The sequence below is a fragment of the Schistocerca gregaria genome, chromosome 7 (genome assembly GCF_023897955.1).
Source record: "Schistocerca gregaria isolate iqSchGreg1 chromosome 7, iqSchGreg1.2, whole genome shotgun sequence".
NCBI lineage: Eukaryota > Metazoa > Arthropoda > Insecta > Orthoptera > Acrididae > Schistocerca > Schistocerca gregaria.
The window spans coordinates 277,888,162-277,914,054 of NC_064926.1; the positions used below are offsets into that span (position 1 = coordinate 277,888,162).

The 25,893-nt window shown below is 42.2% G+C and overlaps 1 protein-coding gene across 1 annotated transcript in view; it reads right to left on the reverse strand.

The window, feature by feature from the left end:
* LOC126282369 (sodium channel protein Nach-like) overlaps positions 1 to 25,893 on the reverse strand; it is a 49,952-nt gene that overhangs the window by 14,299 nt on the left and 9,760 nt on the right. The window contains exons 4-5 of the mRNA XM_049982028.1: positions 13,670 to 13,841; positions 2,998 to 3,128 (exon numbers count right to left, since the gene is read on the reverse strand). Of these exons, the coding sequence (XP_049837985.1) occupies positions 2,998 to 3,128; positions 13,670 to 13,841 (303 nt within the window). The remainder of the gene's footprint in view (positions 1 to 2,997; positions 3,129 to 13,669; positions 13,842 to 25,893) is intronic.

A 25,893-nucleotide genomic window follows, 5' to 3' on the forward strand; every position in this document is an offset into this window, starting at 1 on the left:
TTTATCGCGGGACATGTCATACCGACCTAGGGCGTGGATGAGCACGTTTCCGGATCTGGAAGAACCCTCACAGAAGGCCCTTGCCAGATCCTGGAAACGCTCTCTTAGGAGAGGGATTTCAGCCGCGGCGTGCAGGTCGCCTGTGGGGAATCCAAGGGGCAGATGCAGTGCCCTCCTGAGGGCGCGGTTCTGCCGCCTCTGGAGTTTGTCCAGGTGCTGCTTCGCCGCGTATCCCCAGACAGGGCACGCATATTCCATTACTGGCCGGATCAGGGCCAGGTACACGTTTACTGCTACTGAGCAGGGAAGGGAGCTTGTTGTGTTCAGGATAGGGTATAGGATGGACATTCTGGCGCAGACCTTCCTGTGGACCTCGTCTATGTGAGGTTTCCACGTAAGACGAGAGTCCAAGGTTACACCAAGGTACTTGGCGGTTCTGCGCCAGGGGAGTTGGGTTCCATTTAGGTGAAGGTGGAGGGGGGGGGGGGGTCGTTGAGGAGGTTCGCGCCTTCCGAGCCTACGGGTAATCAGTATTGCCTGCGTCTTCTCAGAGTTGATGGTGATGCGCCAGCGACGGACCCAAGTTTCCGTGTCATCTAAAACCTTTTGTAGCCTACAGATGACCAGTTCCTTGTTCGCGTTTCTCGTGTAGAAGTCTGTGTCGTCAGCGTACTGCGCAGTGTGCACCAGGTGGGCCGTTGGTGTGTAAGCAGTGTACAGACTGTACAATATGGGCCCCAGAACCGACCACTGTGGCACCCCAGCACGAATACGCCTTCTGGTGAAGGTGGCAGTTTCTACTTTAACAGAGAAAGTCCTATTCGTGAAATCGCTCTTGATCAGCTGAATTATGCTCCCGGGAAACCCTTGTGTGTACAACTTGTAGAGTAGCCCTCTATGCCATACTGAATTGAAGGCTTTGGCTACGTCTAGTAGCACTATCCGCAGTAGCCTCGGTGGTTGAAGCCCTCTGTGGCTGCTTCAACCACTCTCATGACCTGTTGTGGGGCAGAGTGGTTCTGCCGAAACCCAAATTGGAAATCCGGCAGAATTTGCTCTCTGGTAATATGTTCTTGTATGGGTCCTAGCAGGAGGCGCTCATAGATCTTGCTGAGAGTTGGCAAGAGGCTAATCGGCCTGTAGTGCTGCGGGAATAGTGGGTCTTTCCCTGGTTTGTGTATCGCGACCACTTCCGCATGTTTCCAGCAAGCTGGGAACTCGCGGGAACGAGTAATCTTGTTGAGGACGTTCGCGAGGTGTGTGATTAGCAAGCACATCGACGCTATGACAGATTCCGACGCCCACGTTATCGCGACTAACGGCGCGCGGGCGCGGACGGCGAAGAGAGCGGCCCGCGGGGGGAAGGGATTTAAATCGGCTACCCGCCCTCAGGAGCTCAGTTCGTCAGCGCACCTGACGATGGCGACATGTCTGATCGCCGAAATATTGTGCCCGTTGGACATTATGAACCGGCAGTATACCCGTGGACTATTCGAGTAACAAAAACGCTGGGAGGAACTGAAGAATCGCAACCCGGAAATTGGTTAGCAGATCTGCAGACCACGACACTATCCCAGCTACTGTAGAGGCCGCTATCTCGGGCCTCCGTTATAGTATGTCATCCACACATTATAATGTGAAAGTCTCTTAACCAAAAAATTAGGTTAATATTTGCCGCCGTTTTTCGAGTAGGATAACTTTTCTGCTAATGGTCCTCTCACTACAGCGTATAGACCTCGAATGGCGAAGCTCGTGCAACTGATCTAGAGACAACAGGAAGAGGAGGATGGGTTTCTCGGCATTTTAATGTGTTCCCTTAGCCCAGACGTTCCTGCCAACCTGATGAACGAGATCAGTGGAGGGCGATGGTTCTGTAAGTACCACACAGTAGTGCCCGAGATGTGGGGATTCCCATGGGGCAGGGAGGTAACCTTGAAGATAACAAGTTCAACTGTCTCAGGTGTAAAATAAAAAAGAGAAGTGACCTTGAGATAAGATCGTTATCTGTCCTTGTACTGCTGCAGCTATCTTACTTGTGTTGGCAAGCTGTTCCTCCCTCCAGTAGCACTCTTTAGAGTTACTTACTTACTTCGACTTCCAGGATCAGACTATTAGTCTGTTCTGACCTCAGTATTCTTGCCACCTCTTCATGAGTTGACCAACTTCTCGTCTTTCGGCAGAATGGCATCTACTGGCAAACTTCGGTGTTCTGTCGTGCTCCATTCTACAAAGGTGTGCCGCGCCGGGTAGCCGCGAGGTTTAGGGCGTCCTGCCATGGTTCACGATGAGCAGTTTGGTCTCATAGGAACATACCACAAATTTCCAAATTTAAAAAGGTGGTTTCATTAAGTTCTCTTGTGAAATTAAGTGTGCATATTTAATGCCTTTGGTTTTAAAGTCTTAGAAAGCGGTTTAGATTTTCCTAATGTTGAATGCCTTTCTGTTGACATTTTACTTCAGATATCTTCAATTTTTTTTGTGCATCCATTTCGCCTAACTTCCTTGAATTTGCAATTTATTTCATCCTGAGTAACTTATTTTGCTCTATTCATTCATATTGTTAAATATTACTAACTTTTCTTCTTTCGTCGATGAACTGCATAATAACTCACAGTTTATTCGTAGTTACCTTTCTTGCAGCAATATTTGTCGGTCCAAATTCCATGAGTACCATTCATTTCTTATGAGTCCATTAAATGACTTAATTTCATATTTCTAAATCAAAACTTTATTGTAGGGTAGTGCGTTTGTGTGTGTGTGAGAGAGAGAGTGTGTGTGTACGTGTGTGTGTGTGTGTGTGTGTGTGTGTGTGTGTGTGTGTGTGTGTGTGAATGAGTGAGACAGAGAAAGAGAGAGAGAAAAGAGACAGAGCTTGGAAACTTCATTGTAAGAAGTTTACAATATGTGTGTTGTTACTTCAATTTGGACTCATCAGCGAAGTCACTATTTGTGTCCTGATTGTACTTAGTACAATGAACAATAATGACTGACACTCACCATGTATTTACATTGTTGATGGCGTAGCAAATCCCTCTGTCTGAATGGAGTGGCAAAAAATTGTCACAGCACTTTATCTCTTCACCTCTCCAGTGACAGGTATCGAATAAATCTTTGCACTTCATCTGCAACTGATAACCAACATAATTTGAGAGCGTTGATAACATGTCAACTTAACTTACATAAATTTTTGTAGTACGACAACATTATATTAAAAATATAACTAAGACAAAAATGAACTTTGAACATTCCACCAGAAATGTGTCTGTTATGGACGGCAGTCTTTCATATGTTCTGTTGTTACGTAGCTTCGTCTCACAAGCAAGCTTTGCGGTTGTATCTGTGGCACATTGATTGACTTCTGCCTATTCACAGCTGCTTCTGCTACACGATTGTATCTGCCTGAGACAATCGAGGCGTTGGTCAGTGTCTAGGGAGGACATGGTCACCACTGGTGGCTTTACGCTTTGGAAGGAAAACAAAGCGTTCTGCGTCAATCTATTTTGTTTCGGCTGCTCTGGAGTGAAGGATATTTTGCCCGTGCTGATATGTGCGCTTGCGAACTTGAATCCCTTAACACACAACTGAAAGAAAGAGAGGGAACCATTCGTGCAAGTAGTAATGAACTTACATTGACGAAGTGAGTGTAATTAGGATATACAGCTCCTCTCTATGCACCTATTCTGCAACTCAAGGTAATGCGGTTCTTTATTTTACGACCTGGCGAGTTACAGTGAAGCAGCGTAGTTGCTTATGCAGTGTGATAGTCGCGGTTACGATCGTTGCGGGGCAGATCCGTTTCGTTTAGGTATTGTTTCTGATTCATGACCAGGTCTGTCAAGGCAGTGTTTCAGAAACCAAATAGATTGTGTGTCTTGCATGATTATAAAATGTTCGTTGAAGAACTGGTGCTTGTGTAGGTGTGCTAAGGACAGCACGTTTTTCGTGTAACTTTACACTGAGGTGACAAAAGTCATGTGATATTTCCTGACTCCATGTCAAATCTATCTTTTGCCGACGTATTGCACCAACTCGATGCGTCAAGGGCTCAACAAGTCGCTGGAAGTCGCCTGCAGAAATATTGAGCTATCCTACTCTAAAGCCGCCCATAATTACGGTGCAGGATTTTGTACACCAATTGCCCCCTCGATTATGCCCCTTAAATATTAAATGGGATTCATGTATGGCAATCTGTGTTGCCAAATCATTCGCTCGAATTATCCAGAATGTTCTTCAAAGCAAAGACGAGCAAACCGTGTCCCGGTGGCACAGAGCACTGCCATCCATAAAGACTTTACCGTTGTTTGGGAACAGGAAGCCCTTGGACGATAAATGATGGTGCAAAGTTTGGAAGGTAGGAGACGAGGTACTGGCAGAACTAAAGCTGTGAGTACCGGGCGTGAGTCGTGCTTCGGTAGCTCAGTTGGTAGAGCACTTACCCGCGAAAGGCAAAGGTCCCCAGTTCGAGTCTCGGTCGGGCACACAGTTTTAATCTGCCAGGAAGTCTCAATTCATTTGTTACTAATTGTTGGAGTGTTGTACAACCTTCGTTCTCCTATCCTGTTAAGTGACCTGGGGCACAGGTGTGTAATCTCGGTAGGGAAAATTGACTTAGTTGTTTACTGCACCAGAAGCCGTTTCACGAACTCACAAACTTGGCCTACGGCAGTTCGTCTTCCCCAGTAGCAGCGACGAGGCCCTTACGAAACTGACGACGAGGGTTCACTAAAGAAACTAGCACGGAAACCATGCGTTTCCGGACGTAAGTTCATTATTCTTATCCATTATGAATCTTTTAGAACCGTGATTGTTACTCGAATGTAAATAAGTTATATAAAACTGCAACGTCACTTTTTTGAATAACTATGTTTTATTCCATGAACCGGTTTTCGAACCTTTTCAGGTTCATCTTCAAATGGTTTCTGGAAGATACATAATTATTTCTAGCGTAATGTTGGTCGCTGGCTCTATGACAAAAAAAAGGAACACTCTTTAATGTATCGCCGTGACTACTGACTGGCAAATCTAAACGTTCCAGTTTCTACTCGTAGCGCCAAGCGCTGATTACATCAGTACTGCCCCACATGTTTCCGCCCAGCGTAAAGATTATCCTTGTCATGTAAATTTTGGTTCATCATTTTCAGCAACTGGTTTTGAAGAATACCATTGTGAGGACATAGCACACGAGTTGCGTTAAAAATTGCTTTTCAACGTGACTGGATGCTACTTCTTCACATTGCAGATCTTGTTATTCAATTCATACCACCATTATTTACCGCCAGTGCAATTGGACTTCTTCTATTGTGCCACATATACTTGCTCCACACAGTGAAAGAGGAAGATTGGACGTGATGAAAGCTCAAAAAGTAGTAACACTCCTTCACACAATGAAAGTAAAATTATGTTCTACTACAGTTTCAAAAGAACAACTTCAAGTATTTACCGGAAATTGCGAAAAAATTATAATATAAAACAAAAATATCGACCTTCGATATTACCATTTTGATATCGATTTATCGGGGTATATCGGTGGAAAAAATATCACCAACATACATGTATATTTTTTGATTTTTTGGAAAAAGAAGTAGTCTCCTTACTGGCGTAGAACAGATAGCGGCTCTAAACAATACAATACTTGCACAGTGTGTATTGCCTGCACACCTACCTACCGTTTGGAGGAGAGAAGTGAATGTGGACGATAACTGTTGCAACCACAGAACAAAAAATTGAAGTGATCCAGATTTACGGAGAATGTAGATGTGTTGGTGCGTTTTCCACAGTAAGCCCGCTCTTACAAGGTTGTGAACGCCTTCATGTCTGATAGCAGCATACAGACCAGCAAAAGGAAAAGAAACAAACGTGTTACAGGAGAAGCTAATGAGATAGCTTACTAGCGGCAGCGCACCACAACCCACCTTTAAACGCACTGCAGTAACCCTGCGATTCCGAAATGTCACAATACTGCTTCGTCATTAGTATGATCCACACTAAGCGCCACTGCATCAAGAACTTCAAGGCACCGATTTCCATAACCGCATGGTGTTTTGTGAATGGGCACATCAAGAAATGCAAACGACGCCCTTGTTCTTTGCTGTGATACTATTTTCCATTGAGACTGCGTTGACAAATCGTGGCAGCGTTAACCGGCATAACACACATTACTGGATCGTAGGCAACCCCCACTGTTTACTTTGAGTAGACCATCAACGTCCTTGGTCGCTTAACATATGGTGTAGCATCAGGGGGAACAAATTCAATGGTCAGTATTTTATCGACATCGCGTTGAATGGACGCAGATATCGAACGTTTTTGGGACATGAGCTACCGGTACTACTGCAGAGTGTTGCCCTGACGTTCGACAACGTATTTGACTTCAACATGACGGTTGCACAGCGCAACTGAAGCACGCGAGGTATTAGACAGCAATTACATAGTCAGTGGAATGGTAAAGGTGGCCCTATTAATTTGGATTTGATGTCGCCGTATTTCTTTCTGTGGGGATATTTAAAAGATAAGGTGTACCAGGAAGGGCCAACGGGCCGCGAAGACTAGGTAGACGGTATCAGAAACGATTTTGCTGACATTCCAGTAGATACACTTCTATCATGTGTACGGTAATTTGAAAAGCGAATCAAAGTTAATTGAACCTGGTGTCTGAACAGTTACTCTAATTGGAAAAGCAGAGTAGCTTTTGCCTCAATCCATGGCCGCAGTGGTGCGTCGAGAGCATTAAAAGACGCTTCTTTGTCGGTCGAAACTGATCAATGTTAGTTTTATCGTGACTATGAACTCAGAGCCAGCGATTCGAATTTGGTAACTGATAATACTGTATGTTGTTGCTGCGGTTTTCCGTCCAAAGAACCATTTGGCGCAGCTCCCCATGCTACCCTATCCTGTTTACGCCTATATTAATATGCTGGAAGATAGTAAACAAAAGTGTATTAATTCTCAAGCCAGACATGGCATTTGAGCAGGACTGACAAAATACTGTGTAGATTAATATTGAGAGAGTTTTTGATGACAGGTAGGTGACAGTGTCTTAAGAAGAAACTGCCTGTTTTTGTTTGGTAGACTGGGAAGTGGTGATGTCAGCTAGAGATAGCTATGGTATTGTTTTATTTTTGTGATGAGTAAGCTTAGTTTGTACAGTGAGGTAATATGACACTTGTTTTGACCCAACTAATTTGTCAATCAGTGTACAAATTTTGCTGAATAAAAAGAAAACACAGGTTCATTATCCCATGTTCGGTATTTACCCTAGTAAAAGCAATGAACATTTTCACTAATGCCCTTTCAATGCCTCTTTATTTGTTATAATTTTTGAAACACTGAAAAGCAGTTATTGATCAAGCAATTACAGAGTCAGATGGATATCAGTTTTGTTGTTGTGGTCTTCAATCTAGAGACTGGTTTGAGGCTGCCCTCCATGCTACTCTATCCTGGGCAAGCTTCTTCATTTCCTAGTACCTACTGCAACTTACATCCTTCTGAATCTGCTTAGTGTATTTATCTTTTGCACTCCCTCTACGATTTTTACCCTCCACGCTGCCCTCAAACACTAAATTGGAGATCCCTTGATAGCTCAGAACATGTCCTAACAACTGATCCCTTCTTCTATTCAAGTTGTGCCACAAAGTTCTCTTCTCTCCAATTCTATTCAATACCTCCTTATGTGATCTACCCATCTAATCTTCAGCATTCGTCTGTAGCACCACGTTTCGAAAGCTTCTATTCTCTTGTTGTTTAAACTATTTATTGTTGACGTTTCACTTCCACACACGGTTACACACCATACAAATACTTTCAGAAACTACTTCCTGACACTTAAATCTATACTCGATGTTAACAAATTTCCCTCTGCAGGAACGTTTTTATATCCTCTCTACTTCGACCATTAGCAGTTATTTTGCTCCCCAAATAGCAAAACTCATTTACTACTTTAAGCGTTTCATTTCCTAATCTAATACCCTCACATCACCCGGTTTAATTCGACTACATTGCGTTATCCTCGTTTTGCTTTTGTTGATATTCATCTTATATCCATTTTTCGAGACACTGTCCATTCCGTTCAGCTGCTCTTCCAGGTCGTTTGCTGTCTCTGACAGAATTACAATGTAATCGGCGAACCTCACAGTTTTTATTTCTTCTCCATGGATTTTAATTCCTACTCCGAATTGTTCTTTTGTTTCCTTTACTGTTTGCTCAATAAACAGATTGAATAACATCGGGGATAGGCTACAACCCTGTCTCACTCCCTTCCCAACCACTGCTTCCCTTTCATGCACCTCGGCTCTTGTAACTGCCACCTGGTTTCTGTACAAATTCTAAATAGCCTTTCGCTCCCTGTATTTTACCCCTGCCACCTTCTTGATTTGAAAGAGAGCATTCCATTCACCATTGTCAAAAGCTTTCTCTAAGTCTACAAATGCTAGAAACGTAGGTTTGCGTTTCCTTAATCTATTTTCTAAGATAAATCGTAGGGTCAGTATTGCCTCATGTGTTCCAATATTTCTACGAAATTGAAAGGAAGGTCAGCGTTGACCATAATATTAATGGTCTATTGACAGCAAAATCGATTGTCAATCACATAGTGATCATCTTCAGTGCTGTGGTGTACAAATTAAACTCTTAGGCACTGGTATCAAGCTACCAAAAATAAGAAACGATCACAATTGTGATAGTTTCTATTTTACCTCCGGAATATTTTACCCAAGAGGACGCCATCATCATTTAGCCATACAGTAAAGCTGCATGCCCTCGGGAAAAATTACGGCTGTAGTTTCTCCTTGCTTTCAGCCGTTCGCAGTACCAGCACAGCAAGGCCGTTTTGGTTAGTGTTACAAGGCCAGATCAGTCAATCATCCAGACTGTTGCCCCTGCAACTACTGAAAAGGCTGCTGCCCCTCTTCAGGAACCACACGTTTCTTTGGCCTCTCAACAGATACCCCTCGGTTGTTGTTGCACCTACGGTACGGCTATAGGTATCGCTGAGGCACGCAAGCAAGCCTCCCCCCCCCCCCCCCCCCCCCCAAGGGCAAGGTCCACGCTTCATGGGGGCAAGTCAGTTTTAAACAAAGAAATTGTTCCTGTTGTGCAGTCATGCGCTCAATTGTCTGTGCATCGGTGTTTGTGAAGCAGAGATATTGCTAGAGCAATAGACGCGTATTACAGAAATCTTACTGTTCGAAGCTACATAACGTTTCTTGAAGTTAAAAATGTCTAATTTGTAGTTGAGGAGCACAGTGCACTAAGCATATCTCATACTAAAGATCAGACTGTCTCCCGAGTTCAGGAAAGTTTACCGAGAATGCAGTGCACTTAGCTCATCTCACAATAAAAAGTAATAATAATTAACCGACTACGATTACCGTAGCCCCACTGGTTTATCAGATGCCACTACGTTACAGCTGTGTGGGGCCAAAGTTATTAAAAGCTAGTGTGATGTATTTGAGAGGTGTCGTCATGGCTATCTCACATAGAACTAAAAAAAAGAAAACTACGATGTCTGATAAGTGATACTTATCACTCATCACTGGAAGACGCCAGGTGGGTGGAGATTTTCAGTTTTTCAGGTTTCTACCATCCTACGTCCCTAGTGCAAAGGTGGATAGTTACATGCGATGTGTGATACAGCCTGCACAAGACTACTTTGCCTGTGCGCAGAATCGCATTCTCGTTCTCAGCAATTGGCGAGTACACCCCTCTGTTCCGAAGGAACGGACTTGTGCTGCCTCGTTTTGCTGTCGCCTACTAGCTGTGTGTTTCATCTGTTTTGAACGAGACACTCGTTTCCCACCATGGGTGCACAGCGGGAATGGAGGAGTACACATGCTGGCTGCACTACAACCTTTCTGAAACTATTTTAAAGAAATTATTCGGTGTAAAAATTGTTTCTCAAGCGTTTCATAGCCTAATGCGTCAGCTGCATGATGAAATGTCTGATGTCTGTATTGTCAACCGCATCAACAATCAGTCTTATTGCAACGTTTTCTTAATGTATTTTAAACTGTGTCCTCAGTCCTGCAGTCAACATATTCATTATTTTAGAAACATTTTTTTCAAATTCGTTAGTAAAAAGCTAGCATTTGTAACGTGGGTTTTAAAGGTACTGAGGGAATGGGCGTTATCTCTATGATGTTAATTCTGCAAAACAATTGTGTTAAAAATATGACTAATAACGACTGCTTCTGCCTACCTGCTTTCGTATTAGGGAATTCCTGAGTGATAATTTAGGATTTATTCTACTGGAGATTACATGTTCATGATTAAGAATCCCTTAGTATTAATATCACTGGAGAATATTTTATCAGCTTTGACGGCAAGTTGAATTTGCTGACTTTTGTTAGCTTTAATTTTGTCAATAGTTAAATAAGGCGTGTGGTGTAGGATTGTGCTGGTTTACTGTGAAGAATATATCCCAATCCTTTGCCTAGCGTGTCAGTTCCAAGTTTGGATAGCTATATTGGTTTTACTGAGGACTGTATTATGAAAGTTAAGGCCTGTTTTGGTCTTCAGACCGCTGTCATCATGATGGGGAGCTTTTATATAATTCTCCCTGTTAACTAGTGATAAACGTATCTAGCCTCTTGTGTTTTTCTGTGATGGTATTATATTGCGCCAATATATAGCACACACTACATGCATAAATGGAAACAAATTGAAGAGGAGTCAATAATTTACAGAGCTTCACACAACTTAAGCTTCAAAAGATCCTTTTTTGTTACACAGACACCTACAAGAGTCGTTCAGGCTGAGTGTTTTACAAATATCGTGCTTGTGTGCAGAGATCCCCTTTGCTGTTTCCACCTGTTTCCCATCTCTGGTTTCCATGATTGACTCTTCATTTTCATTACATTCTCTGAGTGTCGTCTCTTGTCCTTACTGTTTTCATAATATTGCAGTATTTTTCTTATGTAGCACGTTAGTATGGTAAATACCAAATACATCAGTACTTATTTTTATAAATTGGTCCAACGCTCCTACACCTCGTATCCAGCGGCGCCAGTGGTGGACAATGACATGAACCGACGGACCCGTCAAGGCCTGTGGGTGGACATCACGTTTACATTTATGGCGTTGCAAATATATTCTCATAATTACCTGCGGTCCCTGCGTACCTCTCAGCCCTCTACAGGCCCTCCCCCCCCCCCCCCCCCTGTAACTTGCCCCTCCCACTTCCGTGCAGTTCTCATCAATCTTTCCCTGTTTTCATGACTTACGACATGTAATCGATTTCTCAAATTGTACATCAATTTTTGCAACATTATTTATGTTACTACGCCAGTTTAATAATGTTTGCAGCAAGGATGTTTTCCAACTTTATTTAGTTTAAATTACCTGTCTCTATTTGTTTAGTAGTGTTTACATAAGATTATTTATTTTATTGTACTGTTATGTTGAAGTTTGTGGACGAGTTGTTTTTCAACATCATTTTATTACACTTGTTGATGATGCATTTGGCTACTTTCTTCTCTATATGAATAATTTCACTGTGTACTTTGTTTCTCGATAAAATGTAAAGAATCACTGGTTAATGGCGGTGGGGAACGAAATGTGTTGTGGTATTTAAAGTAAAACGAAAAGTGCAACTCCAGAATGAGATTTTCACTCTGCAGCGGAGTGTGCGCAGACATGAAACTTCCTGGCAGATTAAAACTGTGTGCCCGACCGAGACTCGAACTCGGCACCTTTGCCTTTCGCGGGCAAGTGCTCTACCAACTGAGCTACCGAAGCACGACTCACGCCCGCTACTCACAGCTTTACTTTTTTTGAAAAGTGCAACTGCTGCTGGCATTTTATTTAAAGCGAAGATTTTACCGCAGAACCTGCATCAGTGTGTAAACATGCCCCGTGTGCTGGGAAAGAATTAATTATTGATTTGATGAAGTTCAAGCTCTGGATTAATTACTTTTACAATTTTTCTGAACAAATTTATAACAAACTGCATGACTGTATCAAAAAAATTAATTATCAGAGTAGATATACCAAATAACCGCTTATAATAGGTGATCTTTATTTACGACAGACTGTTCCGGCTTTATCACCATTTTCAAGTATCTGAAATTACAATTTTGGTGAGAAAAGATGTGGACGCCAATGTCAATTTTAGTGTGCCGCGGTGTTGTCGGAGGAGGTAAGCACGGGCGGGCAGTATGCACACTTGGCCTGGAAGTGTTCGTGTGTAGGGGGAGGGGCAGTCACACGTTCTCCGGTTCCCCGGGCTAAGGTACGACACTGTGGCAGTATATTGTTAGCTACATCGGATATTTATTCTGCTGTCAGCCGGAAAAAAATATTACATGTGCTTCAGTAATAGCGGTAGTTATTTTAATGTTTTGCCATATGAATGGAATACAGTACAGCAAAGTTCTGGAAGTATTAAACAGTGCTCTTCATGAGACTTCCATAATTAAACAGGATTTTACGAGTGACATAAACGGTTCGAAGATGACTTTGAAGATAATGATGATGATGATGATCAGTATCCTGGACGCACCAGAACATTGACAACCGTTGATCTCGTGAAAAAAGTGAAATAAATGATTATAAACGATCGCTGAATCACGATCAGAGAATTCACTAATGAGGCTGATGTGTCAGTTGTCTCCTGCCACGGAATTTTGCCGATGTTATGGGTATGAAACGAGTAACAGCAAAATTTGTGCCAATAGTTTAAAGAATTCCGAAGAAAGCAGCTGCGAGATTACTTCACTCAGGAGTCTCTGCATGAAGTCAGCAACGATGTAAAACAACTAAAAGAAGTCATAACACGTGATGAAACGTGGGTTTACGGAAATGACGCCGTAACTACGACTCAAGATCGAAAAAGGCTTTATAATAGCGGTAAGATACAAAGGTTATGCTCAGTGTGTTCTTAGATTCTAACGACTTAATACGCCTGAGCTGTCGGCCACAAGAACGAATGATCGGGAAGGAGTACTACTCTCAACTTCAACACCGTTTGCGTGAAGCAGTCCGAAGAAAAAGAATCTCCCAGATTTACGGCGAAGCAAATCATGGCTTTTGCAGATCCACAATGTGCCTGCCTACACTTCGTTGCTTCTTCGTGAACCTTTGACCAAACAAATACCGTAATTCAGCGTCAGCCTCTATACTCGCCAGGCATAGCCCCACTTGACTTTTCTCTGGTAAAAATTAAAGAGACATCGATGTACAAGAATATACGAAGTTAAAAAGGATCACTGAGGTTGCTAAAAGCTATTTCCTAAGATGAGGTCCAGATGTGTTTCAGGTGTAGCGAAAAGGGATGGCATAATCGGAAAACAAGTAATGACCACAATTTTGAATGGGCGAATATTGATGTAGACGATTATATAAAATTCTTCCCAAAGAAGGAAAACCCTATAATTTTTATAGATTTGATTTTCCAGCTATACTGCTTACACGGATCTCAGTCTATAGTACATCTGAAGATGCTTATTGTATGCAACAGAAACCGGTCATACTTTTTGATATTCTGAGCACTGTATCGGAAAATTAAGAGAAGTTCGGACGATAGTCAACTACCCCGTGTTTTCCTCAACACAATGTCTAAAGAATTAATCTAGATTCAAAACTTATTGAACAAATTTACCCATACAATAATCTGAATCTCACGAAGAAATTAGTTTACTTAATTTGACAGTTATGTATGTTTCTTCTAAATACTTACTGAATATACCAGATGCGTAAAGTTGTTTCTAAAACACTTGGATTCAGGTTTAAAATCACCCCCCTTCATGCAAACTGTGTTATAGCTGGCTAGACGCCCAGTGAAGTACACCACTTCTTTAAGAGCGTCACCAAACTGGAATATATCCATTTTTGATTTTGTTTTAAGGTACCTGCCAACAAAACAAACAAAAAACATTTTGAAATAGTTCTCAAAATTATACTCATACATCAAATTTCTAAAAGTTACCCATGTGTAACGATGCAATGTTTTATTTTCCTGTTCTTAAGGAACTTCTTGGATGAAAATTGTATCGTCTATCATACTTTTTTCCTGTTATCTACGTTCTACTATCCTTCTGCTGCCCTCTACAGCCTCCAGTCTTGTGATCATCGTGAAGGTCTACAAACTAGAGCACCACGTAAAACATGCTTAATAACGTTTTGCGTATCTTTGATCCCGCAGCCAATCCTCTCTATTGCTCCTTGGAAAGTCTACTTGACTACTGCAAAACGTCTTAGTATAAGTCACACCAACACGTCTCTTCACATAAAGTTTGCTTGTAACTTATTTGCTAGTTTATTCATTATCCTGTGAAGGCCATGCTGAAAGCTGTGAGCAATCCTGAGTTAAAATTCCAGCAATGTAACAAAAAGGCTGCAGGATCACAAACTACTGGCTTCACACAACATGATGCCACATTGCAACATCATGACAGGCAATAATTCCAAAATGACAGACATCATTGTTTGTTCTTGGCAGGGTGGTCTCATTGAATCCCTTGTGAAAGAGGACAATGAGCTGCTGAAATTCACCTCAGACATTACTGTGCCTATGAATATGACCGCCTGCAAGATGAGTGAAGTATTTCACAGATGGAAACACGTGTATCCGTGATAAGCCTAGTAGCGGTCGCCCTCGAACTGCATCCACGGAATGTAACAAGGAAAGATTCAGATTTTCTTGAACCCGCACAGACAGTAAGTGCTGCCCGACGGTTATCCTGCAACCAGGGCCGTATTGGAGGGCTACTGTTGTCCCCACAACTTTTTCCCGAGGAATACATCATCCCTACAGTACTTCATATGGAGAACATTTTCTTATTACAGAACACTACTTTCGTTACTTACAGAACTAACAGAGGTTTACTTTTCTTCTCAGTGAAGTTATAGGCATTGTAGCAGACAGTTCTGTTGACTTCTGCGACTCTAAATGTAGCTTCGCTCTTTTAATGCCCGGTTTATTATGTTTTAAGAGAAGTCTATAAATTGTGCTAGCAATTGAAAGACGTTTCTTTCAAGTATGAAACCTTGTACAGTCGATTGGTATAGCAGATTATTTCGGTAAATCTAGATCCAGGTTTTCAGCTGCAGAAGATGTTCTGCGTGGTTCGAAACCATGAGAAACTGATACGGACCCATATACATCGTGTAAGAATAGTAACATCGGAAAGGGAATTGTTGAAGATAAAAGGCAATCATGTGATGCAATTCATTGTTATTTGAATTTTCAAAACGCAATTGGTAATCCTGTTTCCTGGAATAATAGTATGTGGAGGGAATTTAAGACGAAATACGCTTGGGTGATGTTTAGGTAAGGTAAGCTGGTGTGCTCAGTGCAGAATATAAAAATGAGTATGACATAGGAAATGTGAATTTCTAAAGAACGGAGTTGTATTTCGGTGGGCCCAGTTTGTGGAAGTGATCAATCCCAAATATCATTGAGAGAAAAGAATAATAAACATAGGAATTCAGAAACCCATTTAACTGCTTCCAGACAAGGAAAAACGAGAGGCGACAGTGTTCTAGAAGGACGAGTAACTGAGCAGGATAAAGCCATTTTTCGAAGTGTAAAGAGAGTGTTTCGCACAGCATACTTTGCAGCAAAGAAAAACAGACCATATTTAGTCTTTCACAAGCTTGCAGATTTGCAAATTCAAAATGGTCTCCACATGAACGAAATACTGTACAGTAATCTCAGTTGTGTGAACATCACAGATTGCATTGCGTACGCTATGATCCGTAATATCGAAAAATTACAAGATCTCTGTATTCATTGATGTGTCTACATCGGTGGCTTCACAGTCTATTTGAATAGTGTATTTAAGCTCAGAAGTTAGGGATGGTAAAGGAAACGCCTTCTTCCCGGATGTCACTGATCTTTAAAAAGCAAACGCAAAAACGTAGGGACTGAAGTTTTAAAATATTTGTCACAGAATATTTGTCTTCAATCTGTTTGAATGACAGTTTGATTGGAACATGTAGTGATGGTGTAATGCTAGCTAGGAATTCAAATGTTTTAGAACGACTCAAGTACAGGTAACAAACTGTTCAAATGGCATTGTTTGTGCCACCGATTTGGATTAGGGATTGCTCATTCAGTTGAAGAGGTTCTGGGTTTGAATCATATCAACATTTTCGTAACAAGCTGTATGCGTGATACCATCATTGTGCAACATGAACCGTCAGTTGTTGCACAAGAGTCAGGTGCAGAACTTTGAAGATACCTGAAATATTCTCAGCGCACTGGGTAGCCTCAAGCTTCAGAGCAGTGAAAGCAGCGTGGAAGACTTGCCAGGTTTTGGATGCACGTTCTAATGACAACAAGAAAATTAAATGTAAGGGAATATTTGAAGAGGTTAAGAAAAACCCTACCAGGTCGTATGTTCCTATGAAACATTGCACTGTTTTGTGACGCTGTTGAAGAGAATAGTATCCGCTCATAAGGGGTTACAGAAAACACTATCATGTCGCGAGTTCGTATGCAAACTTGCAATGCTTTGTAGCGTCCTTGAAGATAGTAATATCCTGCCTCAGTACTTCCCAAACAACGGGACTAACATGCACCCATCATCTAGAAACATTACGAGGTCAATAAGAATTACTGAACAATTGAAGGAATGAGTGGTGCTTGCACGAATAAAGTTAAGGAAGCTATTTCAGGAGTGTGCTTTAAAGACTTTTCATTGGTTCCCAGAAGATAATCAAGCAGAATGACTAACCAAATTGATAGGAAACAGTTCTGTCAGAGCTTTATTGACAATTTCAAGCAAACGTTAATTTAGAATGACAGTGAAGAATTCAGACCCTTCATGAAAGAGACTGGTAGACTGAATAGTAAAAAATGGCCCTGTGACATTGTAAGCTGAAGGCTAGAAGAGAGAAAAGTCAAAGAAAAATATATGATCGCTTTTTCAAATGTAAGAGCAGGTTTCAGAGGTTATTTTTGATAATAGTCGAGAGTACATTCTTGAAAACTTGAAATCAACTCTAGTTCCACTTAGCGTAAATAGAATGGGACTGCGGCTTGTCGAAAATATAACGGAAAGCCGTAATTTTATAAATTATCTAATCTGACAAACAGTTCCGGTATCTTATTGACACCATCTTCAGACCCCTGTATAAATCGGCAAAATCAGGCTTACAATAGACAATTCTGATACGCAATATCAGTTCTCGTTATTTAAAATAAATTAACCATACACATGCATTACTAAAAAGTATAAGAAGAGAGATCAATACTCCAAGACGGTGAAGTATAACGCATTACACACAACACTGGCCACAGAATTATCACGTGCCCATTAACTGTATTTTCAAAAACCGCTTAAAACATGATGCTAACATAACTTACGAAATAAAGTAGAAGTTCTCATACTGTAGCAATTAGAGATACCTTAACCTAAAAATACACTGAATAATGTCGTACAAACAGTGGTGTCACATGCAGACATGCAGTGGTCGTACTTAAACGTCCTGAATACAAAAAATCTGTCTCAATGTTTAAATATAGAAAAATAAGAAGCAGGAATAATGAAAGCATAAAACACGAGAAAGGAGTAAGGAAAACTAACTCCAGAACTGTATTTGAAGTATGAAAGAATACGATAACCGTTAGAAAAAGCAAACAACCTGAAAGTAACAATGCGTTTAGGTCATAGTAAGAGCCTAAGATCGAAAGCGTATTTTCTTTTTTTGTAGTATGTAGCTGTGATTCTAATGCCTTATAGTACATGTAATAGCGTATTTTTCACTGAAGATTGCTCTAATTACTAAAATATGAGAACTTTTACTTTTTATTGTGCAATATTATGTTAGCATTGTACTTTAAGCGGTTTTCATTGATGCAGTTAATGGATACATGAGAATACTGTGACGAACGCTGTACGTCATACATTTTACTTTGCCGTCTGGGTATCTTTGATCTCTCTCTTCATACTTTTTACTAACCCATATATGTGAATAATTTATTTTAATTAGTGACAGCTGGTGTTGCATATCACATAAGTCTGTTGTAAGTTTGGCTGTGTCCGTTCATTCATGAACCTGAAGATGGTACCAATGAGGCACAGAAACTTTTAGTCAAATAAGATAATCAGTAAAATTACGGCGGTCGGTATTCATTTTCTTCAAGTCCTGAAATTAGAATTGATTGTGACAAGAAACTGTCTGTTCGTACATTAGACTGCTAAAGAGGCACCAGCACCATGGACTTATTTATGAACATTGTGGATTCCGCTTTCAGTTTGCAATCTTTCCTCTTTATTTCAGTTGTGGGGTCTCCGCTGCATCTGTGCAACCCATAGAAATACAGCAAAGTGTGGATCAGAACACATTTGCATGCCGAGGACAATCAGTGCAAGAAGGCTGCGCGATGCTCCAACTTATGGAATCTTCTTCAGGTGAGCCCCCCCGCTCCCCCCCCCCCCCCCCCCCCCGCACTGTTTTCGTTAAGAATACAATATTACTTGCAACACTGCTCGTGCCACTGCGCAGAAGATCAGAACATTTGGGTGAGATATTTCTGACTACTGTCTTTTCAGTTCTGTTAAGGAACAGAAGTGAGGTCAACAAAGCGAGATGATAGAGGATGTTTGGCAAGCATTGTGTAGGTGTCTTCGGGAAGCTGGAACGGAACACTAGTGTAAGGGTGTTTTAAATCTTGGAGAATGATGGGGAAATGGGTGCAAAGAAATAAAAACTATGCTGGAAAGTGATTTATACTATTTCTATTGAGATGATTTACTAAATTTCTCTAAAAAGTAAAAAGTAAAAAAATTAAAAATTGTTGCTCATTACATTCGGTATGGCCGCTGTGCTTTTCTATTAAGTAGTTTCAATGTTTGACTCATTTTTAACATCGTTCTGTTGCAACACTTTTAAAATACAGTCAGTTGTTTCTCGTGTTTTTCCACGTTTCTCTTCCGTACACACAAATTGGAAATTAGTATGACACCCTGAGTGCTGAAATGGAATGATCGTATGGCATTGTTGGCCGGGATGCTCCAGTCTTATTTGAGTCGGCGCCACGTTGGGCGACTTGCGGCCGATGATGAGAATGAAGTGATGATGAGGGTAGCACAAAAACCGGCCCTCGAGCGGAAAAAATCTCTAACATGGTAGGGAATTGAACTCGGGCCCAGCGCATAGCAGGCAAGCAAGTTACCCCCCAGCTAAATAGGAGGACTCCTGGAGCGCTGCCGCAAGCTCTTGTTGATACATTCTGTGAAATGTGTAAAAACAAAACTTAAGGTGTCACTCAGCACATCGTGTTCCTCACTGATGCGTCACACCTCTTAAGATCGCATAGCACTCACACGTGCTCTATATTTGAATATTTCTGGGAAGATATTAGTTGCTTCACTCATTTATAAAGGGGTGTAATCAGAACGAGAACAGGTGGTCCAATAATTTCAACTTAAACGCTTTTATTTTGCATTTATTCTGAATGAAAAAGAAACTATGCTGTCAAATAACTACACACACACCCAGAAGAGATATCAGGAACGGTAGATTGGGCAACACGAAGCAGAACAATCGTGATAAAGTTGAATTTCTCCATCATACAAGAAACATGAGCACATCATATCATCACAGGACCTGAAAATTTTAAAGCTATTTAGCCATTTCTATACATGACCTTTGCATATTATAACATTTTTTGTCACAGAAGTTTAAGAAATATATCTTAAAAATTCACACATCAAAAATAGTTTTGCATCACCCCATTTCCCAGAATTCCTGAAGACAGACAATGACTGTGGATATTATATCACAGACACAGTTCCTTTGGCTTTTCAGAGATGTCACTAAGGCCGCCCAAAGATGTAAACAACCATGCATGAGCAGCGTCTACTAGACTGAGGGGGTCCGACTGCCGATCAGAACCTGTCATTCTACCGGGCAGGAGATACACGGCATGTGTTGTCTGTAGTTCACCCATACCTAGACTGTCAATACCGCGGTTCGATGGCGTCCGATTTGTTACTTTGTGCCAGGAAGGGCTCTCAACAAGGGAAGTGTGAAGGTGTCTCGGAGTGAACCAAAGTGATGTTGTTCGGACATGGAGGAGATACAGAGAGACAGGAACTGTCGATGACACGCCTCGCTCCGGCCTCCCAAAGGCTACTACTGCAGTGGATGACGGCTACCTACGGAGGAACCTTGACGGCAGTGCCACCATGCTAAATAATGGTTTTCGTGCAGCCACAGTACTTCGTGTTACGACTCAAACTATGCACAGTAGGTTGCATGATGCGCAACATCACTCCCGACGTCCATGGCGAGGTCCATCTTTGAAACCACAATACTATGCAGCGCTGTACAGATGGGCCCAGCAACATGCCGAACGGACCGCTCACCGATGAGTGTCACGTATGCCTTCAACGAGACAATCATCGGAGACGTATTTGGAGGCAACCCGACCAGGCTGAAAGCCTTAGACACACTGTCTAGCGAGTACAGCAAGGTGAAGTTTCCTTGCTGTTTTGGGGGGCATTATGTGGGGCCGATGCACGCCACTGGTGGTCAGGAAAGGCGCCATAACGGCTGAACGATACGTAAATTCCGTTCTCCCACCGATAGCGCAGCCATATCGGCAGTATATTGGAGAGGGACTCCTTTTAATGGACGACAATTCGCACCTCCATCGTGCACGTCTTGTGAATGACTTCCTTTAGGATAATGACATCGCTCGACTAGAGTGGCCAACATGTTCTCCAGACATGAACACTATCGAACATGCCTGGGTTAGATTGAATAGGGCTGTTTATGGACGCTGTGATCCAGCAATCGCTCTGAGGGATCTACGCCGAAAAGCCGTTGAGGAGTAGGACAATCTGGACCAACAGTGCCTTGATGAACTTGTGGATAGTATGCCATGAATGCATCAATGCAAGAGGACGTGCTACTGGGTATTAGAGGTACTGGTGTGTACAGAAGTCTGGACCACCACCTCTGAAGGTCTCGCTGTATTGTGGTACAACATGCAACGCTTGGTTTTCATGAGCAAATCCTTGATCCGCCACATCCTTTGTTATGCTAGTGTCGCTTGGATCTCCGCCCCTCCCAGATTCTATAAGGCCCTCCACATCCTGGAACGCCATGCAGTCTGCCTCGCCTTCCGTATCTGCCTTCTGCGCCCCATGTGCATCATCTGCAACCTCATCCCCTTGCCATACCATCTTCTTTCCCTCGAACATATCTACACCCTGTACATCGTCTGCCGACTCTATCCCCCCCCACCCCCCCACCCCCTGGTGTCCCCCTTTCTCTCCATCCCAGCCCATTGTCGCGCTTTTGCCGTTGTGTCCTGCCATCTCTCCACACCCTCCACCTCCTTTTGCACTGCAACTTCCAGCACCTACCCCCCTCCCCCCAGGATGACTGGATGATGAGCTTCGACCTGACATGTACCCCTTCTACTAACTCTGACCCCACCTTCCTCCCCACTACTCCTCAGGGCTCCCTCTCCCCTCTCCTTCCTCTGGGCGGTTTTTCTCCCTCCTACACCCCACCTCCCTCATTTTTCTGTGTCCCCCTTCTGTATCTCTGTGCTCCCTCCTGCCTCCCCTCTTCATCTCCCGCCCTGACCGTCTCCTGCCTCTTGATGCGAGACCTGCCTCCCCTTTATTCCGCTTCCTTCCATCCCCCAGTCCCTCCCCCACCCCACCTTCCTCCCTTCTTTTTCCCTCCACTCCCACAACCCATCCTTCGGCAGGTCTCTACCAGTGGTTTTTATTCTTTGTGTGTACTTTGTCGTTTACAGTAGTTTTTTATGTGTCATTTACAGTGTTTTTTTAAGCATTTGCTCTGTGTGTTTTTTATACTGTGGCCGACTTTTAACTTGTGTTAAAGTGCAGTGTATTTTAAGTTCCCCATGAATTGCCAACTGTGTTCTTTTAACATTATGTCGACTTTTTAACTGTCCCCCAGGGAATGTCCCCGTATTAGTGTATATTTTAACTTCTATAATCTCCATTTACTGTATTGTCATGTCTCCCTTTTTTTCTCTCTCTTTATGTATGAGTTCCTCTTTTTTTTGCGAAGCCACTCGGCTGAAGAGTGGCTGCTTGTGACACTGCCAGCTTTCCCCTGTCCATATGGGGCAGGGGCATGAAATTACAATAAAGAAAGAAACAAAATTTTATGTCTTCATTACAATTCAAAACCAGAAAATGCCCCCATTCTAAAACAAATTAATTAGCCTGCCACCTTACAAGAATACTTCCCGCTAAGCAGATCATCTCAACAGTAATCCAATGGCTGAAGAGTGGCTGCTTGTGACACTGCCAGCTTTCCCCTGTCCATATGGGGCAGGGGCATGAAATTATAATAAAGAAAGAAACAAAATTTCATGTCTTCATTACAATTCAAAACCAGAAAATGCCCCCATTCTAAAACAAATTAATTAACCTGCCACCTTACAAGAATACTTCCCGCTAAGCAGATCATCTCAACAGTAATCCAATGGTCTGTATTCACTGTATTCAGTCCTCAGTGGATACAAGAAATGTTTTGTTTCAAACAGAACATAGTAAAACAGTTCTACATACAGAGACCAAAAACTGCATTTAATAATAATATCACAACACGCAGTATTAATCACAAAGACCAAAAAGTGCAAACAAATAATCAGCACGCAGTAAATCACACACAGACAGCCATTTACCACAGATGTATTTAATTTTACATACTGTACTCTAACGATCAAAATGTAAAGTTCCTTTTATTAAATGCATAGCGCAGCCATGTGACAGCACATCCAATAGTGTAACAACAAGCACCATCGATTGGCGAATACTGTAAGAAATGAGAAAAATTGGATTTGTTAAAAAGTTTTAAATTGTGTCATAAAGATAACAAATCCTTCATTTTTAAGGATTAAACTTTTTGTTATACAACTCATGTCAGATTCTCAGCGCAAACTGGTGCGAGAGCAAACTGCTGTATTGAAATGTAATTAGGTTACGATAAACTGTCGATTGACAAAATCCAGATGAGTAAAAATTGAAGTATTTAAAAATCTTTAAAGTATATAATAAAAGTAGCAAATCCTTTCTTTTAGCAGATTAAACTTCTTATTATATGACTAAATAATACTCTGTTGCAAATGGCTTGTCTACCGGTGATTTACTGTATGCTGGTTGTTTGTTTCTACCTTTTAGAAACTGTGTACAGTGCCGTATGTTATGATTTTAAGTAATTATAATCAAATGTAATTTCTGCTCACTGTATGTGAAACTGTTGTACTATGTTCTATATGAAAGTAAGACGCTTCTTTTCTCCATTAGAGGAGTCAATATTAAATAACGTGTTATTGTTGAGATGAGCTGCTTGGGAGAGAGTCTTCTTGTAAACTGGCACGTTAATTTGTTTTTGGAACGGGGTGCTCGCGCTCTTTTTGTCTTTGAGCTGTTGTAAAGACGTGTAACATTTTGGGATCAGGGCGCAAATTACGAGTATGTGTAATGCATGAGAGTATCCAGTGCAGCTCACGAAACTGTAGTGTCTCCTGCAGATGACGACATGTCATGACGAAATGCATAACACTTTGGTGTAATTCGACTCACTGGAGACCAATGAATGGTTTTCGCATAAAAACAAACCCTTGACATTGTAGGGTTTTCAAGGCTATATTAAGTTAATGAAAGAGAAATGAATGTATTGTGTGTGTGTGTGTGTGTGTGTGTGTGTGTGTGTGTGTGTATTGTGTATTGCACTGGCGACCAAGAATCGATGGAGAGGCTTCGCCCCACCGTAGCCCGCAGTGGCCCACAACCCCACAACAGGCCACAGCAGTCCACCCACCCCACCGCCGCCGCACACCGAACACACAGTTATAGTGCAATTCGGCCCTCAGTGGACCACTCCCCCCGTGGATGGATGGGAGAGCATACGAAGAGATATTTTCTTTTTCAGGCCGCAACATGTGCTGTTTTGTCAAGCTGGTAAGATCCAACACACCAGGAGACTCCAAGACGTACTGACTTGCTCACTAAGCAGTTATTCTTGTCGGAACCTTTCGGAAGGAGACGGAAGCAGCTGCTGCTTGAGCAGGTGCGTATGTACATATACAAGCAACTGATAGAAGAAGTAAGTTATTCGTGTCGTTGCTGCTGCTGTCCTCTGTGTGTTCATCATCAAATTAGAAAAAGTCTATTATGCTCTACTACTACTACTAACTATTTTGTCTATTATTTATTTCTTATAATTCAAGAAACCAGGGATTCTGCTACTTTCATGTTTCAGAAATTCAAGCGTTTATGTGATGGTGGATGCACAATATGATCAGAAAGATTTTAAACGCTCGAGTAGTAGGGGAGTTAGCCGTGCTGGCCCCGGCTTATGCCTTGACTGTTAAACTGTGTTTGGTTCCCCGCCGTTATTGTGGTTATGCCGTGGTTCTTCCTCTTTCTACGTGTGGCATCAGTGGCGTGTATCGATGTTAGCACATTGTGCTATCTTTGGTCTGGTGCTTATAGTTTCATGCTAGCCGGTGCGCTACAGTCGGTCAGTTGGCGTGGATCAGCCAGGAGAGTTTCCGCGGTGCAGTGGACCGGGCCCGCCGACGGTCTCTAAGCAGTGTCGGAGTGTGTGGGAGATGTTCCGATTGCTACGAGGTTACTGGCTCACCGACCCAGGACATCAAAATTGAGTGGTGATTTAATTTCCGAAGCCTGTCTGCTCATATTGTGCCATTGGTTTTCACGGTTGGCTGTTGGGGGTATTCCTGTGAACAACAGCGAGTGTTCAAGATTTTGGTTATTTGAAGTCCAAGTGCAGCAGCGGAATTTTTGGCCTTGTTGCCCATCAGCTTTCCGGTTAGCTGCCCTGGTCGCTGACGTAAATTCTGGCAGTGTCCTTTCCTCACAGTGTCACTGGTCTACACGTATGTATAGTTTTGACAGCTTAAGCACAGTTGGTTGTGGGAGGCTACGCCTTCTACGTTTTGGCTTTGGAGTTCCTTGTGTACTGGACAGCAAGTCGTCTTGTTGGTGGGTCCGTTGACTGTCTCTTGGTCGGGTTGCCGGCGGATCGGATGTAGTTGGGCCGACTACCTGTCTTCCCCCAAGCGAACGTTAAGGTTTCAAGTGCAGACCGACCCCCGGAAACTTCCGAGCGCCGCTGGTTGTACTGCCTTTTCTTATTGTTGTTTGACTTTGTATTTTAATGGCTCATAGCCGATGGTTTGAATTGGTATGCTTTTAGTTGTGTTTTGAACAATGGGCCTTCAGCCGTCTAAAAATTAAAGAGGTTGTGCCCTTAAGCCATAAGATCGTGTGACATATTCAGTCTGTAGTTAAGCTCGAAAATTTGTGCTGTAATGGTTAGCAACTAGATAAAGTTAAATGTGTTAGAGTGTTACAGACAGCCGCTCATTTTCGGACCCTTTCCACAATTCCAACTACCTGATGTGTCCTGCGGTTTAACCAGGCTTATCAGGGAGCGATACACAAACTTGAGTGCAAGTTACCTCAACACCAAATCAGGAGCGGTAGTGCTGGCTTAACTGAAGGACTAAGCTTCAAGATTTGCAACTATCAGTGATGGAGTACTCGACTTTCTCAGCAGTGGCAACAGGAGCACGATCTTTTTTTGGACGAGTAAATAACAGGGATAAAGTTGGCTTCGAAAAAACAGTGATATGAACCATTATTTTTAGATATCTGCGTAGTACAAAAGTAGTGTACATAAAATAGTCATTTCACTCAGTGCTGCTAAATGAGATAGTAATGTTCAATGTCTAAAAGAATATTGTGCTGGCTCTGCGTTTAATTTGCAAGAATATTTAGTACTCACATACAGTAACTGGATTTGGTACCGATCTAAATACTTTTTCAAAAGTGAATGTGAAAATATGCAGTGTCTCAAGGACTGCTTTCCAGATTCTGAGCACTGTACTGCTTTTGAAGTGTATGAGAAGTATGAAAGTGTCAGTTACAC